At 34.8% G+C, this 20,261-nt stretch overlaps 1 protein-coding gene, 1 long non-coding RNA gene and 1 pseudogene across 2 annotated transcripts; 1 reads left to right on the top strand and 2 right to left on the bottom strand.

Annotated features, from left to right (window-relative positions):
* Positions 1–1,447: 1,447 nt before the first annotated feature.
* Positions 1,448–6,455, bottom strand: LOC137748000 (rust resistance kinase Lr10-like). The gene is made up of 2 exons (XM_068488114.1): positions 5,484–6,455; positions 1,448–2,668 (listed from the first exon to the last, which is right to left on the bottom strand). Exons 1-2 carry the CDS (start codon positions 6,337–6,339, stop codon positions 1,548–1,550), a joined length of 1,977 nt encoding a protein of 658 aa, XP_068344215.1. The 5' UTR covers positions 6,340–6,455; the 3' UTR covers positions 1,448–1,547.
* On the bottom strand, positions 3,445–4,333 carry LOC137748490 (uncharacterized). Its single transcript, XR_011070068.1, has 3 exons — positions 3,929–4,333; positions 3,745–3,839; positions 3,445–3,645 (listed from the first exon to the last, which is right to left on the bottom strand). It is a non-coding gene; the product is annotated as an uncharacterized lncRNA (long non-coding RNA).
* A 26-nt stretch (positions 6,456–6,481) lies between the features above and the next one.
* Positions 6,482–8,908, top strand: LOC137748489 (rust resistance kinase Lr10-like; annotated as a pseudogene).
* The last annotated feature ends 11,353 nt before the right edge of the window (positions 8,909–20,261 follow it).

Genomic DNA, 20,261 nt, shown 5'->3' with positions numbered 1-20,261 from the left:
ACAAATTTCTTGGTTGGGATAAGCTGCAAGATCTAGCTATTTGCCAAAGGAATTGAATATCTTCACCAAGGACGTGATCAACAAATCTTCCCTTTGGCTTACAATTACAATGATGCTCCAGCTAGTGATAGACATTACGTTCAAGATTCTTAGGAAATTATAACGAGGAGGCTAAGTCCTCCACCAAAGCTATAAACTGGTTGCGCAGTACAAAGCAGGCAGCATTTCAAATAGTAAAGGAAGAATTCTCAGACAGAAAATTTTTTGAGACTGCATTCCACGTCGGGGGAAAAAGGGACCTTACATGTGCTTAAGTAATTAGGCTACTCTCATATTGCCAATTAGTTTTATGGTAAAACCTTAACTTTCTGCAAAATCTTTTGACCAAGAAATGACTTGGCAAACTACAAGGTTTCGAATATTGCCACTCCGTACTATAGTCAAATAATATTCCTCTTTACTTGTAAGTAAAAGATCTTAGGTCCGAATCTCGTAGATGGAAAATTCGATACCAAATTAGATTGTCCATTATGTAGCCTAAACTAACCTCCCTCACTTAGTGTAAATATATCGCTGTACTCACAGAAACAAAAATAAAAAAGAAAAGGGTTTCAAAGATTGACCAAGGAGGTCCCTCCCTCCACTAACAAATAACAACCGGAGCTATGTAAGTGCAGCCGGCATGAGCCCGAGAACCAGAATTACCAGCACGAGCGAACAATCATCACAACTAATAATTTCTTGGAACAAAAATTAGAAAATATCGTCTTCATGAATCATACAACGGTGTCCTTCATGAAATATGTTAGGGCATGTTGGGTATCTTATTTGAAATGTTTTTACCATTTATCAAAACATTTCTTTTAACATTTCTTAAAAATAATTTTTTTTAAGATTCAAAACTTGATTGATTTGCGATTTAAAAATTTTAAATCTTACAACTTAAACTAAAAAAAAAAATTTAAAAAGAGGGGATCGTAAGATAGGGAGAAAGAGAAGAGATGAGGAAATAAAGTAAAAGATGATTGAAGGAAAGAGAAAGAAGAGAGGATCGAACAAGATAGAGAGGAAAATGAGTGAGAGAAAGAACCTAAAAAAAGAAGAGAGCAGATTGGAGAAGAGACGGAAAAGGTAAAAAAAAAAAAAAAAAAAAATAAAAAAAAAGAGTGAAAGAAGAAAAGAGAGATTTGGAGTGAGAGGGAAGGAGGAAGAGAAAAGAAATAAGTGAGTTTAAATTTAAAAACTCTAAAAACTCACTTTTTATGTTTTTAGATAATAAACTATATTTTTGAGTCAGTCTTGAGTTCAGTTTTTTAAAATAGTCCAAATAAGTTTTTAAAATCTAAAACTTGAAAATTGTTTTTGAGTTAAAAAAGTTGGATTCAAGTAGTACCAAACAGGTCATTATTTATCCCTGGAATCATGAAAATAGGCCGTACTAAACATATTTAACATCACGTTCAATGTACAAGCAAACAGTACTACTACAAAACCAGAAACATTGCATTGAGATTCAAACTGACAGAGCCTATGCTAGTTGCGTGTCTTCACCTGCCCGTCAAAGAAGATGTTAACTCCGCCTTGGAATATGTTGGATTCAGATTACCATTAGGAGCGCCTACGGGCATCTCTCGTGGATATAGAAGAGGCTCCGGAGGCATTCGAAGTAATTCAACAGCTCCTTCCAGCATCTCTAGGACTTCCTTCATTGAAGGTCGATCGCTTGGCTTCAATTGTATACACCACAAGGCGGTTATAATCATTTTTTTTGTTAATTGTTTTTCCTCCTCTACAACTTCTCCCACCTCGAAGTCCTTTCCTTCATTATATTGATTGTAAACCCATGAAGGGAAGTAAAGTTGACTTGAATGCTCTGCTGCATTCAAATTCTTCCTTCTGCTTGCCATTTCCATCAACAACATTCCAAAACTATAAACATCCGCTTTAAATGAAACACCGCCAATATTGTGGTAGAATAGCTCAGGAGCCATGTATCCCATTGTACCCCTTGCCCCTGTTAGAGACACAATGCTATTATCTACCGGGTATAATTTTGCAAGCCCAAAGTCAGAAATCTTCGGTATGAAATTCTCATCAAGAAGAATGTTGTGAGGCTTGATGTCAAAATGTAATATTTGCATGTCACAACCTTCATGTAGATATTTAATCCCTCGAGCCACTCCAAGAGAAATTTCGTACGTTGTCTTGCAACTTAATGGGATACTTCCTTCCTTGCAATAAATGTATTTATCAAGAGATCCGTTGAGCATGAAATCATATACCAAAGCACGCTTCGATCCCTCAACACAATAACCAACAAGCTGAACCACATTAACATGGTGAATCCTCCCAATAGTATTTACCTCGCTGATGAAATCTTGTCCATTGCCTTTGGGCTCATCCAACATCTTAATTGCCGCAAAACGTCCACTCCGTAACCTTGCTTTGAATACTGATCCATACCCTCCTTCACCAAGTTTTTCTTTAAATTTGTTAGACATCTTCGTGATGTTCGAGTACGAATACCTTATTGGCACAAAATTCTTTTCACCATGCAAAAATTCTTCTATGGAGTTGTACATTGACAAATGTCTTCTTTTCCATGTATAGATCAAAAACGCAGTCACGAATGGTGCCCCAAATAGAAATTTTGCCACGCCAAGTAGTACTGAACATTGGAGTAAATCACAAAATACATCATGAGAAACGAAATTGACTTGTTGTCTTGGATCAAAGTATATGCTCAATATTGGATATCATATATATCAGCAAAGCTCTTACCTAAACAAATGGATATAAAGAGTCCCAAATCTGCGTTTAGAACAGAACCAAGAGTAAAACAAACTTGATTAGAGCTTGAACTTTGCAAAGTGAATATTGTGAAGAACATTAAATACCCAAGAAATACAAGAAGATATATTAACAAAATCAAAGAGAAATAACTAGCTAGTTTTCGAATTGCAAAGCATTATTATAGATAAACATTTCTGTTAAGCCATCATAGATATAGCCCCTAATAAATTATGGGAGCTATTTTGGTTTCCAATTTCTCATAAGCCATCATACATATACCCTGGAGGTAGTTACAAACATATCGCTCCTACGCACACCTGGATTAACATTGAAATTTGTTGCAGTTTTTCATATCCATAGAGGATGCACTATATTATTTGTTAGGTACATGTTTATGTGATTGATTAAATACCACTCTTGTAAGGTTTAACAAAAATACAGTGTAATTAAAGAAAGTCTGGGGCTCTTAGTATTAGTTTGGTACAGCTGAAATTATAAAAAAATGCAGGTATGAAAAAAAGTTGGGGTCTTTTTAGTGTTTGGTAAACACTCTAAAACCAGCTTTTTTAAATTGAGGGTGAATAAAAAGACTAAAGCTCAAGCAGCAAAACATAGCTTTGAAAATCTAGCCCTTTTCCAAAACATCATGTTTAATGAAACTTTCCTACACCCTCGTTAGTTTTTCAAAATGAGTCCTTGTCCCTGCAACAAATTGGAAGGACCTCTTTCCTACTCCCTCGTTCTGCCCCCGCATCAGACCCCTAGGACCGCCGCCGTCCATCCCACTCCCGCTCAACACCACCACCACCACCACCATTGCACCAACGACTATCCCTCTCCTCCTTCTAGATCCTACACACGATCAAATGCGATGATTAAACAGTAATTAAATTTAGAAAACAACCCAGAAATTAATTTAATTGACAGAAATGCTTAGGGTGAGAAAAGGACCATGATTTCTTCAGTAGCAGGATTGATGATTCTCATAGGCAAGGACTTCACCAAATTAACACCCAATAAATTAATAAGATGCCAAACAATCTTACCTGTACCACACAAAGAAATTTACCAAATTCAACAAAAAAACCCTAAGTTAAAACCAAAAAACAAACCTTTTATTTATTTACTTTTATACCTCAACAACCTTGTCCATCCTGACAAGGGAGAAGCCGTATCTGAAGAGCATGAGGAGTGAATTGGAAAGCAAAACAATCTCATCAGCAAAGGGAAGCTTTGATTTGAAGCGCAGAATAGAGGAGGAGGGGCATTTGACGACGGGGTTGAGGAGATTGGTGTAGTTCAAAGCGTGCAAGTTCCTGGAGTGGAGAATGGAGGCGCCGGCCTCGAAGGTGTGGGTGGAGATGTTGACGGTGGCCATGCGACCACTGACGACGGGGTTGCTCTCGAAGATCCAGTGAAGTCGAGAATTGAGATGAGGGAGGAATAGTGGCGGAGAAAATGAGGAACAGGAGAGAGAGTGAAAATAGGAGAGATTATAAATAATAAATAAAATAAATTATTATTTTATAATTTAATATTATACTATATTTTTTTTTTTGTTAAAATACTTCGATGTTTTGGATTTAACATCTTCTTTATAAATGTTCTTAGAGTTCACAACATGTTTGAATATTTGGATATCAATTCAAATTGAAAAGACACGTTCTTTAGGAAGTAGCACCTCTTGATGAAGGGGTGTAAGCCAAAGGGTCAAACCAATTCAAAAGGAATAATAAGAACTCTCGAAATAGAGGATAAATTAAATGTCATATAATCTCCCATATATAAATCTCTTACATGGAATCAGTCCCCATAGCAATTGGAAAAAACCTGCAGTGGCAAAGAGGGAAAAATGTAAAATACTTGGGTCCACACCCGTTGATTTTAAATTAAAATTTCAAACTTTTATTTATTTTTTTATTTTTTTACGTTAGTAAGTTAAATGTTAGATTAGCCACTGACAGAATTCGAACTCATGTCATCATGTAAGAGCATAATACATTTCCACCATTGTAGTAAATGGTCACTTGCTCAAACTTTTTATTTCTTTGCCTAACATATTTCGTCATCTCTAATGGTCCACAAGCTAAAACATGACATACTGGTTAAATGTAGCCCTCTTTTTAACCTTTTTTGGTGCTCAACTCCTTAGTTACAATAATTGATTCAAATTCAATGAGTAATTTTAAAAACATCCAAAAATAGTTTACTTAAATTAACCAATAAATTTAAAATATAAGTTTAAAACTAATAAATTATTAAATGGCTATGTTTAGTCTCTTCAATTGAAGATGGTATATGAAATTAGCCTAACATTTTTATTTAAATATAACTTTTTACAAAGCTATTTATTTAGTTCTTTTAGTTGAAGATGGCCAAAAAAGAGACAAATGATGACTATGCCCTGCAATTTTAATTTAGGAAAACTAATAAAAAGGGTTTGAAAACTTTGATTTTTAACGATAATGACAAAATAAAGGGTAAAGTGAATAGTACCAGGATTGACTTTTTGGTGTAAAAATGTGGTTTTTCATTAAAGTGAATAGTATTATAGGCTTTTCATTAATGTGGTTTTTCATTAAAGTGAATAGTATTATAGTCTTTTAATTTTAATTTTATTTATTTTATAGGAATGAATTTCCTACAAAAGAAGATAATGAAGTAAAAAAGAAAATTGAGATTTATTCCCTACTCACCTGGAACGCTGTGCGGATAACACTTGTACATCCACAAACTAGAGAATTGGTTTTCGCAGAGAAGGGGACCATGAGGGGCATATTGAAGCTCAAATCCATAAACCAGAGAATTGTGTATGGATTTATAAGAAGCGTTGTAGCCGTCGAACAAGTAGGCATAAGTCGTTCGCTCTATGCTGCAACCGTCCTTCATCTGCCCTACCTCTAAATATCCAATCTTGACATAGCCATACGATTTTGGTTGGGATGACGACATCGACGAAGATGAAGTAGAAGCAGATTGAACAGGAAAACATGGAGCAGCGTCCACGTAAAGAGATGAATTCATTTGACGCGGACACTTGAAAAATGTTAAATTTGTTGTGCCAATTTCCGTACATGTCGCTGATGATGCTGTACAATTCCCAGGTGTCGTCGGAATTTTGAAATACCGATAATACCGATAAGGAAGATGAAGTGGAAGATACCAATAATACCGATAAGGAAGATACAGAGAATGAAGAGGAAGGGAGGAGCAATTGCTCTTGTCAAGGCCTGGATCGACAATTCGGATTGTTTGGTTATGGTAGTTGATTGCCTGTACGTAGTAATCGCCAGATGAAGATATGTTTAGTATGGTTTTATTGTTCTCACAAGACAGAGTGTATCCTGAGTCGCCGCAGTGGCGCGGATCGCCCTTTAGTCGAAAAGGGTAGCTTATATTGCGGATATGGCCGCAGGAAGAAGGGGCACACTTTTGCCGGGCGGCGTTACAAATGGTTTGAGGGGATAAGCTAAAAACAATAAAAGCTGCAATTAAAAACCGCATAGACAAGGAGGAGGAAGAGGAGGACCTTCCACTCATTCCCATGGAGAAAAATATCAGCGAGGTTTGACACAGAAAGTGCGTAACAATACAAATAATTTATATATAAGCACAAGAAAAGATTTTACACGTGTAAATGTAAAGGGGAATGACTCTCTCTTTCCGCTGTGGAATTAAGTATTGACCAAAACAGTAAATACTTTCTAGGCTTCCGTGACGTGGTCTTTGGGGTAAACCCGTAGATCAATTGCATTTTTATGGTCAAGTACTCTATAAAGACTTTTGTGTTAAACTATTAACATTTATTTGTTCTTCTGCTTGGAAAAAAAAATACCTCAGAAATGCAGCAGCTACAGCTCAATCTCTCTTGGGTTCGCATATTCTCAATGACTTTGTTAACATTGCTCGGAGCAACCCAGAATGCCTATGCTTGTGAAAAATCCAAATGCGGGGATGATGGCGAGGCCATCCATATTCTGTTTCACCGTGGACATCACTGTAGTCCGACATCTGATTGCCATGCGAATGAGGGTGACTACGGACAGGAGCACCGAGTAGTGGTGAAATTCTTGGTGAAACGCATAGATTACAAGCATCAGGAAGTCCGAGTCTATCAACCGCGTAAATGCCTGCTGTTAAAGCCTTTAGAAGTTGATAACATCAACATCTCATTGCCAGCCTCTCAATTCTACTTGCAAGAAGAATCCATGTATTCCAACGCTACCTTACTCCACTGCCCTGTTGAAAAAGAGTTATACAGCACTGAAATTCAATCACACCAACACTGAAATTCAATGTGTAAAATCAAATTGTAAAGAGTGTGAGGCAGAGGGCAACAAGTGTAGAATCAAGTACAATCACACCAACACTGAAATTCAATGTGTTCGCTTGAGCAAACCTAGTAAGTCTGCCTATATTTTCAATCTTGGTTTTATTTTACATATATTCTGCTATATTATTGCACTTGCTGCTTACTTATCTACCAAACATCCGACTGAACATATTTCAAATAACTAGATGCAACGCATTTGATATGAATTTCAAATGACTAGGCAAAGAGTAATTTGTTTTCTTCTATTACTAAATTTGTCCGAGCAGTAGATCATCACTATTACTAAATTTGTCAATGCTTTTTTCAGGTCTAACAAGGAAATTAGTGGCCGCAGGTGAGTAGTCTGACGGCTTTTTATTTTATTTCATGGCTAGCTAGACCGTCGGGAATATTATTATTTACTCAAGGATTTGTTTGATTCAGGTACAACCCTGGGATCATTTGTTGTATTACTACTGGTCGTTGCAGCCTATCGTGTCTATAGGTCTAATCGAAAAGAAAAGGAGAGTCAATTGAAGATTGAAAAGTTTTTAGAAGATTACAACGCTCACAAACCAAGCAGGTATTCCTATGCAGATATTAAGAGGATCACAAACCAATTCCAGGACAAGTTAGGCCAAGGAGCCTATGGAACTGTTTTCAAAGGAAAACTTTCTTCTGAATGCTTTGTTGCTGTAAAAGTTCTCAATAGTTCCAACGGAAATGGGGAAGATTTCATAAAGGAAGTTGGAATGATGGGAAGTATCCACCATGTCAACGTGGTTCGTTTGGTTGGTTTCTGTGCTGATGGGTTTAACAGAGCTCTCGTTTATGAGTTCTTCGCCAATGGTTCACTACACAATTTCATTTCATCGGCAGACAATAACAATCGTTTTCTTGGTTGGGACAAGTTGCAAGATATTGCTCTTGCTATAGCCAAGGGAATTTATTATCTTCATCAGGAATGTGATCAACGAATCCTCCATTTCGACATCAAGCCTCATAATGTTTTATTAGACGACAATTTCACTCCAAAAATTTCTGATTTTGGTTTGGCCAAGTTGTGTTCTAAGGATCAAAGCATAGTGTCCATGACTACAGCTAGAGGGACTATGGGCTACATTGCACCTGAAGTGTTCTCCAGGAACTTTGGAAATGTGTCCTATAAGTCGGACGTCTATAGTTTTGGAATGCTGCTGCTTGAGATGGTAGGGGGAAGGAAGAATATTGATTCAACCTCAGCAATCCCAACTGAAATTTACTATCCAGAATGGATCTATAATCTTCTAGAAGAAGGAGATGACCTACGAATCCATCTTGGGGAGGAAGGAGATGGTAAAACACCAAAGAAACTCGCAATTGTAGGGCTCTGGTGCATCCAGTGGCACCCAGCAGGTCGTCCTTCCATGAAAGAAGTTGTTCAAATGCTGGAAGGAGGAGAAAACTTAACCATGCCTCCCAATCCTTTTGCATCTACAGGTCCTGCACGAACAAATGCAACTACACCTGCAAGAAATCAAAACATTCAGTTAGAAGCTATTGCTGAATTAGAGTAACATATCTACTTAGATATATAGATAGATATGTGCGCGCACACTTACGTATGTTACTAAGGACTCATGAGAAGTGTAACCATTGTACCTAAGTACCATATGTGCTCGATAGCTCGAGATGTTTGTCTGACTACGTAAGTACATTCGAGGTTTGTTGGATTGCTTGGTTTTTCACTTGAAACCAATGGTTGGCCAATATGTATCACTTTTCCACTAAACTTTTATGCAAAAATCTTTCCTCAAGTTTTTACACCACAGTTCTTAACTAGCTTCAATAGACATATTGTTGCCATGCTTGCTTAGTCATGATCCTTCAAAGTTTCTAGGTTCTCAATTTCCCATTTAAATTTATATGTTTTGTAACATTCTTTTTTGTTTTAGTACTTTTACAAACTGAGAGCAATAATTCCGCAACTTAGTGAAATTGGAATGATGAATTATTAGTAAGAATTTACTTTTCCTTGAACAATAATCACTTTAGGATGAGTTACATTACCAACTAGAGAGATTGGTCTAGTCGCATCTCTTCCAGAATGTTGAAATACGTTTCAAGTTTAATCCGTACCTCAACCAAAATCAAATAAGATATTGTTGATTACATATTGATTTATATGAGGAAATAAATAAACTACTAGAAATGAAACTATTAACAAGTATTTGATTGTTCTGATAATTAAGATCTTATTTTTTAAACACACTGCACTTCTGAGTGTAAATTTTTTTTTCTTTTTTTATTGTAGATTACCATAGAATATCGACGTCCAAGTGAAGTGGGCTCTTACCATTGGCCTGCAAGGCGCACAACCATCATTATAATAGATTCAAATTTGTTGACTAGTACAAGGCAAATTATAGAGCCACTTGCCTAATCGCATGCGGCACAGTTAGCTTTTCAGTTTTCACTCATATGAGTTCTCCATTGGACCCACGAGCAAATTTGTCGTTTCATCAAGCTACATCTTGTTTTGTCTACCGCATTATTGAACTCCATAAGCAAATTTTTTGTTTCCGTCTGGTTATATAACTTATAAGCAAATTTAAAGAGTGTTACAACATTAGTCATGTAAATGGGTGATGTAGCAACAAAAGAATATCTCTCAGATTATTGGTGCTAAAATCAAACATAGTTCAACTATATCATTACGTGATTCTCCCCGGGGAAATGTTTCTTTCTTAGTCCCATTGTCCTTGTTAGAGGCTACTAACAAACAGTATTTATATAATGATTTTGTATGTTTGTGCGAGATTTGACTTCTCAACCAAACTTTGAGTACATAATAGGATGTTGGTTCGGTTAGGTACTTTTTTATGCCTAAAGAACTGAGAAGTTTGAGTTTTCTCTATGTTGTGCTTGCCTATAACGTACATTAACCTTGGGACCACCTAAATTCTATTAATATAGCAAGATATCATTTATCAATAAATTTGGTAATTCACTAAGATTATTTATAGTAGTAAGAAAGATAAATTTCATACCTCAATAGGATTACAACTTTAATAGGATAATATCTAAAGATAAGATATGGTAGAATTCCACAAGGATATCCCATGATTTAATAAGATTTACATGATCACATTCCTAAACTATTAGGATTGCAACATATAGTTGATTTTTAAGTCTTTTGGAGAAAATAAGAGTTGCAGATTTGCAGCTAGAATAATATAATTTCTACTTCGGAATTTTGTTTGGTTCCCGTAGAATGAGGATGTTGATGGGTGTAAAAGTTGACCAATCAAATTGCAACAATTTTGGAAAAAAATCAACTCAATATTTAACGGTACGTTGATTGATGTGTCACATTCATGTGAAGAACAACGTTAATATCATAGGGTGTGACATCCACTAAAAAAAAAAATGTAATAATTTAGAGAAAACAAGAATTCTCATTTTCTAAATCGTAGAGTATTCGTTGACTTTTAACTTTTTTGGGGAAACGAGATTGTAGGTTTGCAATGGGAATAATGAATTTTTCACTTTGGAATTTTGTTTTGCATCCAGAGGATGAGGATATTGATGGGGTATAAAAGTTGAACTTATGAAATTTCAACAATTTTGAAAAATCAACTAACCATTTAAGAATACATTGATTGATTTGTCACGTTAATTTGAAGAATGACACTGAAATCCTAGAGTGAGACATTTATTAAATGCAAAAAAAAAAAAAAAAAAAAAAATTGTAATGGTTTAGAAGAAGCAAGAATTCTCATTTTCGAAATAGTAGGGTACTCATTGACACAAGACTTAAAATAGAAGAAAAATATTTTAATTAACTTTTCAGTCTTTTGGGTATGTCTTTATTTATAATAGTAAGGGAGGTAAATTTCATACTCCAATAGGATAATATCTAAAGATAAGGTATGGTAGAATCCCACAAAGATATCCCAAGATTTAATAGGATTTACACAATAACATTCCTAAACTATTAGGACTGAAACATATAGTTGATTTTTAAGTCTTTTGGGAAAAATGATAGTTGCAGATTTTTGCATATAATTTCTACTTTGGAATTTTGTTTGGTTTCCGGAGAATGAGGATGTTGATGGGTGTAAAAGTTGAACAAATCAAATTGCAATAATTATAGAAAAATCAACTCATTATTTAACAGTATGTTGATTGACGTGTCACATTCATGTGGAGAATGACGTTAAAATCTTAGTGTGTGGCATCCGTTAAAAGAAAAAAAAAATGTTATCATTTAGAGAAAACAAGAATTCTCATTTTCTAAATTGTAGAGTATTCATTGACTTTTAAGTCTTTTGGGGAAATGAGAATGTAGGTTCGCAGGGAATAATGAATTTTCCAATTTGGAATTTTGTTTTGCGTTCAGAGGATGAGGATGTTGATGAGGATGTTGATGAGGATGAGGATGTTGTTTTGGAATTCCATTTGGCGTCTTGAAGGATAAGGATGTTGATTGGAGTATAAAAGTTGAACACATGAAATTTCAACAATTTGGAAAAATCAACTAACTATTTAAGTTGAACTAATCAAATCTCAACAATTTTAGAAAAATCAACTAATGTGTCAAGTTAATTTGAAGAACGACGTTGAAATCATGGAGAGTGACATTCATTAAAAGCAAAAGAAAAATGTAATGGCTTAGAAAAACCAAGAATTCTCATTTTTTAAATGGTAGGGTACTAATTGAGTTATTAACATCTCTTTTAGAGTGTTGAAATACATTTCAAGTTTAATCCATATCTCCACCAAAATCAAATAAGAAAATGTTGGCTACACAGTGATCTATACGAGGAAATAAATAAACTACTAGAAATATTTCAAGTTTAATCCATACCTCCACCAAAATCAAATAAGAAAATGTTGGCTACACAGTGATCTATACGAGGAAATAAATAAACTACTAGAAATATTGGCAACCGTTGAATTCTTCTAGGAGTTAAGAGATTTTTTCCTTTAATCCACTATATTTTTTTGTTTTTTTTTTAATGTAGACTAGGAGCATCTTTTATAATCAAAAGAGAAAAAAAGGATGGAAACTACTGAAATTTCTTCAGAGTCAAGATCGTAGTTCCTCTGTAGCTTCCCATGAGGTTTCGCTCCCGTCTTTGTTACCGAATGGTTGAAGGCATGGACGGAGCCAATGAAGGCTCACTGGGGGCATATGCCCCCATTCAAGTAATTCGTTTGTTTAGTTGCAGACTACAGTTATATAATATACACGGGTTATCTTTAAAGAAAATATACGTATCTAATATCCAACATACATTCATTCTACTTATACTTCATATCAAATATTATATAAGCAATAGTGCTCTTGTTTTGTCATTCAAACCAAAAAAACCCTCTCCTGCCTAGCATGTACTTATATTTTTCTCATCACTTTGCCACTTTCGACTACTATATTGAAATTTTTGTAACATTTGAAACCATCATTAATATCATATTGCGTATAACCATACTATAATAAATTTTTTTAGTTGTTTTCGGTTGCCCCCCACTAGAAGAAATTTCTAACTTCGTCCCTGGTTGAAGGCCTCCCTTTCAATACAGAGATGTCCAAGTGAAGTGGAATGTAGACGTGGTGCAACCATCACCATTCACCCCAAAAAGTTTGCATGTCAATAAAAAATAAATCAGTCAATTCCTTCCTTCATTTTCCAAATAAATAACTCAATTTCTTGCTGACTAGTACAAGGCAAATAATAGAGCCACTTGCCTATGCGCATACGGCACAGTCAGCTTTTCACTGATTGAGTTCCATATTGGACCCATAAGCAAGGAGGATGAGAGTAACGATGTCTATGCCTAAGCGAATCGTTTTCCTTGGAATCCTGCTTGGCATGTAGAGGATGAGGATTGTGATGGGGTTTAAAAGTTGAACTAATCAAATCTCAATAATTTTGGAAAAATCAACTAGCGTCCGAAGGATGAGAATTGTGATGGGGTGTAAAAGTTGAACTAATCAAATCTCAACAATTTTGGAAAAATCAACTAGCTATTTAAGAGAATGTTAATTGATGTGTCACATTAATCGGAAGAACAATGTTAAAATCATGGAGTGAGACATTCATTAAAAGTCAAAAAAATGAAATGGTTTAGAAGAAGCAAGAATCCTCATTTTCTAAATGGTAGGGTACTAATTGATGTGGGACTTAAAATAGAAGAAAATTCATATAGTTAAGTTTTTTGGGGTAAACAAGAGTTGATTGTTCGCAACTAGAATAATGAAATTTCCACTTTGGAATCTTGTTTAGCACCCGGAGGATGAGGATTGTGATGGGGTGTAAAAGTTGAACTAATAAAAAAAATCTCAACTATTGTGGAAAAAATCAACTCACTATTTAAGAGTATGTTGATTGATATGTCACGTTAGTTTGAAGAACGACGTTGAAGTTGTGGGGTAAGAGAGAGGAGGAGGTTTAGGTCGAGGGAGCTCGGAAGTTTTAGTTCTTTTTGGCTTGGAGTAAAATGTATGTAATATTAACATCAAACGTGTAATCATCGAACCATAAACTAACATTATGTTTGAACGAGAGAAATAAACTTGGAATTTGAATAAAAGTTAGAATTTATAAATTGATATGTATCAATTCATTTGTTTAAATTCATAAGCATAGAAATTTAGAATTTCCACGTGAAAAAAAAAAAAAAAAACTTGGAATTTGTGACCTCAAATTCCCAAGTTTAAATTCCATGTAAATAGGTGTCATTTCCCAATTTCTATGATCAGGGGTTAAAAATAACAAATTCTGTATTCAATTCCATTGTTCTTTTAAGTTAACCAAACAAGAAAATTCACAAATTCTAGAAAATTAATTTTCGTCATTTTAAAATTCCTTAGTAATCTTAAATTTCTTCACCAAATATAGTGTAAAGGAATTTGTTTCCAGTCCTTGTTTAAGCATTTAAATTCTAGGTTCCAATTCTTGTTTATCATTATTTATTTTATATTACCTTAGAAGGGAATCGAGTACTAGACATAGCCTAATTCTAACTCATTTCCAATCCTTGTTTAAGCATTTAAATTCTAGGATCTAACGATTAGAGCACTACCATTGTTGAAAAGATCTAGTGGTTTTATCTATTTAACTATAACATGCGTTGTGAGGTTCAATTCTGAACACACTATTTTCACCCAGAAACTATATACACGTATCAATTATTTGTTGAATACCATGCATGTCATCCCACCCAAGTTTTTCTCTTAGCATTTATCATGGATTTGGGATACTCAACACTCATAGAATATCAGTTAGGAATGAAAACTATCGTATCAATATTTAACGGTACGTTGATTGATGTGTCACATTCATGTGAAGAACAACGTTAATATCATAGGGTGTGACATCCACTAAAAGAAAAAAAAAATGTAATAATTTAGAGAAAACAAGAATTCTCATTTTCTAAATCGTAGAGTATTCGTTGACTTTTAACTTTTTTGGGGAAACGAGATTGTAGGTTTGCAATGGGAATAATGAATTTTTCACTTTGGAATTTTGTTTTGCATCCAGAGGATGAGGATATTGATGGGGTATAAAAGGGTACTCATTGACACAAGACTTAAAATAGAAGAAAAATATTTTAATTAACTTTTCAGTCTTTTGGGTATGTCTTTATTTATAATAGTAAGGGAGGTAAATTTCATACTCCAATAGGATAATATCTAAAGATAAGGTATGGTAGAATCCCACAAAGATATCCCAAGATTTAATAGGATTTACACAATAACATTCCTAAACTATTAGGACTGCAACATATAGTTGATTTTTAAGTCTTTTGGGAAAAATGATAGTTGCAGATTTTTGCATATAATTTCTACTTTGGAATTTTGTTTGGTTTCCGGAGAATGAGGATGTTGATGGGTGTAAAAGTTGAACAAATCAAATTGCAATAATTATAGAAAAATCAACTCATTATTTAACAGTATGTTGATTGACGTGTCACATTCATGTGGAGAACGACGTTAAAATCTTAGTGTGTGGCATCCGTTAAAAGAAAAAAAAAATGTTATCATTTAGAGAAAACAAGAATTCTCATTTTCTAAATTGTAGAGTATTCATTGACTTTTAAGTCTTTTGGGGAAATGAGAATGTAGGTTCGCAGGGAATAATGAATTTTCCAATTTGGAATTTTGTTTTGCGTTCAGAGGATGAGGATGTTGATGAGGATGTTGATGAGGATGAGGATGTTGTTTTGGAATTCCATTTGGCGTCTTGAAGGATAAGGATGTTGATTGGAGTATAAAAGTTGAACACATGAAATTTCAACAATTTGGAAAAATCAACTAACTATTTAAGTTGAACTAATCAAATCTCAACAATTTTAGAAAAATCAACTAATGTGTCAAGTTAATTTGAAGAACGACGTTGAAATCATGGAGAGTGACATTCATTAAAAGCAAAAGAAAAATGTAATGGCTTAGAAAAACCAAGAATTCTCATTTTTTAAATGGTAGGGTACTAATTGAGTTATTAACATCTCTTTCAGAGTGTTGAAATACATTTCAAGTTTAATCCATATCTCCACCAAAATCAAATAAGAAAATGTTGGCTACACAGTGATCTATACGAGGAAATAAATAAACTACTAGAAATATTTCAAGTTTAATCCATACCTCCACCAAAATCAAATAAGAAAATGTTGGCTACACAGTGATCTATACGAGGAAATAAATAAACTACTAGAAATATTGGCAACCGTTGAATTCTTCTAGGAGTTAAGAGATTTTTTCCTTTAATCCACTATATTTTTTTGTTTATTTTTTTTAATGTAGACTAGGAACATCTTTTATAATCAAAAGAGAAAAAAAGGATGGAAACTACTGAAATTTCTTCAGACTCAAGATCGTAGTTCCTCTCCAGCTTCCCATGAGGTTTCGCTCCCGTCTTTGTTACCGAATGGTTGAAGGCATGGACGGAGCCAATGAAGGCTCACTGGGGGCATATGCCCCCATTCAAGTAATTCGTTTGTTTAGTTGCAGACTACAGTTATATAATATACACGAGTTATCTTTAAAGAAAATATACGTATCTAATATCCAACATACATTCATTCTACTTATACTTCATATCAAATATTATATAAGCAATAATGCTCTTGTTTTGTCATTCAAACCAAAAAAACCCTCTCCTGCCTAGCATGTACTTATATTTTTCTCATCACTTTGCCACTTTCGACTACTATATTGAAATTTTTGTAACATTTGAAACCATCATTAATATCATATTGCGTATAACCATACTATAATAAGTTTTTTTAGTTGTTTTCGGTTGCCCCCCACTAGAAGAAATTTTTAACTTCGTCCCTGGTTGAAGGCCTCCCTTTCAATACAGAGATGTCCAAGTGAAGTGGAATGTAGACGTGGTGCAACCATCACCATTCACCCCAAAAAGTTTGCATGTCAATAAGAAATAAATCAGTCAATTCCTTCCTTCATTTTCCAAATAAATAACTCAATTTCTTGCTGACTAGTACAAGGCAAATAATAGAGCCACTTGCCTAAGCGCATACGGCACAGTCAGCTTTTCACTGATTGAGTTCCATATTGGACCCATAAGCAAGGAGGATGAGAGTAACGATGTCTATGCCTAAGCGAATCGTTTTCCTTGGAATCCTGCTTGGCATGTAGAGGATGAGGATTGTGATGGGGTTTAAAAGTTGAACTAATCAAATCTCAATAATTTTGGAAAAATCAACTAGCGTCCGAAGGATGAGAATTGTGATGGGGTGTAAAAGTTGAACTAATCAAATCTCAACAATTTTGGAAAAATCAACTAGCTATTTAAGAGAATGTTAATTGATGTGTCACATTAATCGGAAGAACAATGTTGAAATCATGGAGTGAGACATTCATTAAAAGTCAAAAAAATGAAATGGTTTAGAAGAAGCAAGAATCCTCATTTTCTAAATGGTAGGGTACTAATTGATGTGGGACTTAAAATAGAAGAAAATTCATATAGTTAAGTTTTTTGGGGTAAACAAGAGTTGATTGTTCGCAACTAGAATAATGAAATTTCCACTTTGGAATCTTGTTTAGCACCCGGAGGATGAGGATTGTGATGGGGTGTAAAAGTTGAACTAATAAAAAAAATCTCAACTATTGTGGAAAAAATCAACTCACTATTTAAGAGTATGTTGATTGATATGTCACGTTAGTTTGAAGAACGACGTTGAAGTTGTGGGGTAAGAGAGAGGAGGAGGTTTAGGTCGAGGGAGCTCGGAAGTTTTAGTTCTTTTTGGCTTGGAGTAAAATGTATGTAATATTAACATCAAACGTGTAATCATGGAACCATAAACTAACATTATGTTTGAACGAGAGAAATAAACTTAGAATTTGAATAAAAGTCAGAATTTATAAATTGATAAGTATCAATTCATTTGTTTAAATTCATAAGCATAGAAATTTAGAATTTCCACGTGAAAAAAAAAAAAAAAAAACTTGGAATTTGTGACCTCAAATTCCCAAGTTTAAATTCCATGTAAATAGGTGTCATTTCCCAATTTCTATGATCAGGGGTTAAAAATAACAAATTCTGTATTCAATTCCATTGTTCTTTTAAGTTAACCAAACAAGAAAATTCACAAATTCTAGAAAATTAATTTTCGTCATTTTAAAATTCCTTAGTAATCTTAAATTTCTTCACCAAATATAGTGTAAAGGAATTTGTTTCCAGTCCTTGTTTAAGCATTTAAATTCTAGGTTCCAATTCTTGTTTATCATTATTTATTTTATATTACCTTAGAAGGGAATCGAGTACTAGACATAGCCTAATTCTAACTCATTTCCAATCCTTGTTTAAGCATTTAAATTCTAGGATCTAACGATTAGAGCACTACCATTGTTGAAAAGATCTAGTGGTTTTATCTATTTAACTATAACATGCGTTGTGAGGTTCAATTCTGAACACACTATTTTCACCCAGAAACTATATACACGTATCAATTATTTGCTGAATACCATGCATGTCATCCCACCCAAGTTTTTCTCTTAGCATTTATCATGGATTTGGGATACTCAACACTCATAGAATATCAGTTAGGAATGAAAACTATCGTATCAGTTGCTATAAAAAACTTTGAAAGGAGGATAACTTCACCATGGCTACCAATCCTTTGCCTCTACAGGTCCTGTAAGAATGTACATATGCCCCTAACACCATTGACACATCCTGACCTGTAATGTCCACTAAAACTCCCAATCAAGCTGTGCTGGGCGACACCTGAAAGGTGACGAAGCCGTAAAGTGTGATAATGCATAAACTATGAATAATTTAAAACCTAAAAGTGCCTCACTAAACGAGTGTGCAATGAGCGGTTATGGACTCATTCACACATGATACAGAAAATAAGTAAAGTACAACAAAATAGAAATAATGATTATACCATCATAAGAAGCCACCTGTACTGAGAAGTGCCAGGAATCCTCATCGATACGGAAACTTTGCTACTAAAATCTGGAGGGCACAAAACATAAAATGTGAATGGGCGAAAACATGCTCTTCAAAACCATTACACTTAACAAAAGTAATAACCTTTCACCGTAAAACTTGAATAATTTCTCAGAAAATAGAATACATATCAACATCAAAACTATACTCGGAATAGCAAAATCCACATGTATGCCATTCCCAACATCTCAACATAATGAAATACGTAAACCAGGTGAAATAATTCCATGGAAGTAATATGTCAGCCGGATTCACCTATTGTGACCTATACAACTGAACCTATAGCTCATCCAATATCCAAGTAATATGTCAGTTGGATCCACCTCTTGTGGCCTATACATCTGAACCCATAGCTTATCACATATCTCTGCACACGAGTCAGAACCACCTCTAGTGGTCTGTACGACAGGACTAGGTGTAAATAAGTACGCTCAAGTGCTACGATCACGTGAAGACTGTGCGAATAATCGTGGGTCACCTACGAGTCGGAACCACTTATTGTGGTCTGTACGATAGGAATGTGCACCTACCTTGGATCCAAGGTGAGCGTAAGGTGTGGGAGGTGAACTTTACGTGAAGGACTGTGCCCTAGCCACGAGCGGGAGCACTAATACCGGGGTTCAAGTTTATGAGCTTAACTACATCTATTATAACATATACACTCATGGGCAACCTGTACGACAGTGTCGGAGTTGCCTATTATTGCAACATGTACGACAAGGTCGGAGTTGCCTAAAACATACATGTAGTCATGCCATAACTCCATCATTTCAACTAATACCATAAACTCACCTGAACTTACCTGGGTGTCCTGTGTTCACCTTTGCACTTCAAAGCGTTCACAAATATAATGTGCAGGTAATATACATATGGATATAACATGATGCCATCTAATACTCAACCATGTCATAGCATTTTCAAGTATATACATATACATAATATGGCATAAAATGCATAAGCTGTAACGCCGTACTCCTGAACTATTATGTTCGGGAATAATTATCGGTGATAAGCCCAACTAGACGCTAGTTTAATTAACTATCATTACTTACGTTTCCTTACTTCAATTTATTGATTCTTCACACATTAATTTATGACCAACATTTAACCACCAAAACATAAGGTTAAATCTCACATTTTCCACCAATGTCCCTCACATTGTTCAATTCCCCAAACAAGGCTATTGTCTCAATTATTTAGTCTCATTTATTGTATGGCTACATCTAACGTCTCGTTAGACTGCCTACGTACCCTAAATAGGGATCAAGCCTTTCGTAGTTCGCAGTAGTACTTCAATGCATTCACAGTAATTATATGTAGGTAATATGCATAAGTCAACTTAAAACGTTCATGGAATTATCAATCATGTGTATATATACGATAGAAAGGAAAAGACCCACTCACCTGAGGTTCATGCTACGACTCCCTAGCACTAATATCGAGGCATCACGAACCAACGTCGCCTGGAACAATTATCAAATCACGTCTCAAAGTTCTTACCGATAGAATACATAATTTACATAAAACACATCCCTACGTAATTCAGTCCGGAAGATCTGCATCACGGATTTCTGATCCATTACGTGCAAGGATCCACATTATGTTCCTAGAACAACGTCCTAATGTTTCATTACGATCCAACGGTCAGATCTCCGCCAATTGCTAAAACCAAATGGCGATCAACATTTTATTTT

Source organism: Pyrus communis, chromosome 10 (genome assembly GCF_963583255.1).
Source record: "Pyrus communis chromosome 10, drPyrComm1.1, whole genome shotgun sequence".
In the NCBI taxonomy this organism is placed as follows: domain Eukaryota; kingdom Viridiplantae; phylum Streptophyta; class Magnoliopsida; order Rosales; family Rosaceae; genus Pyrus; species Pyrus communis.
The sequence above is the reverse complement of the archived record's forward strand: the minus strand, read 5'-3'. Positions and strand labels throughout refer to the sequence as shown.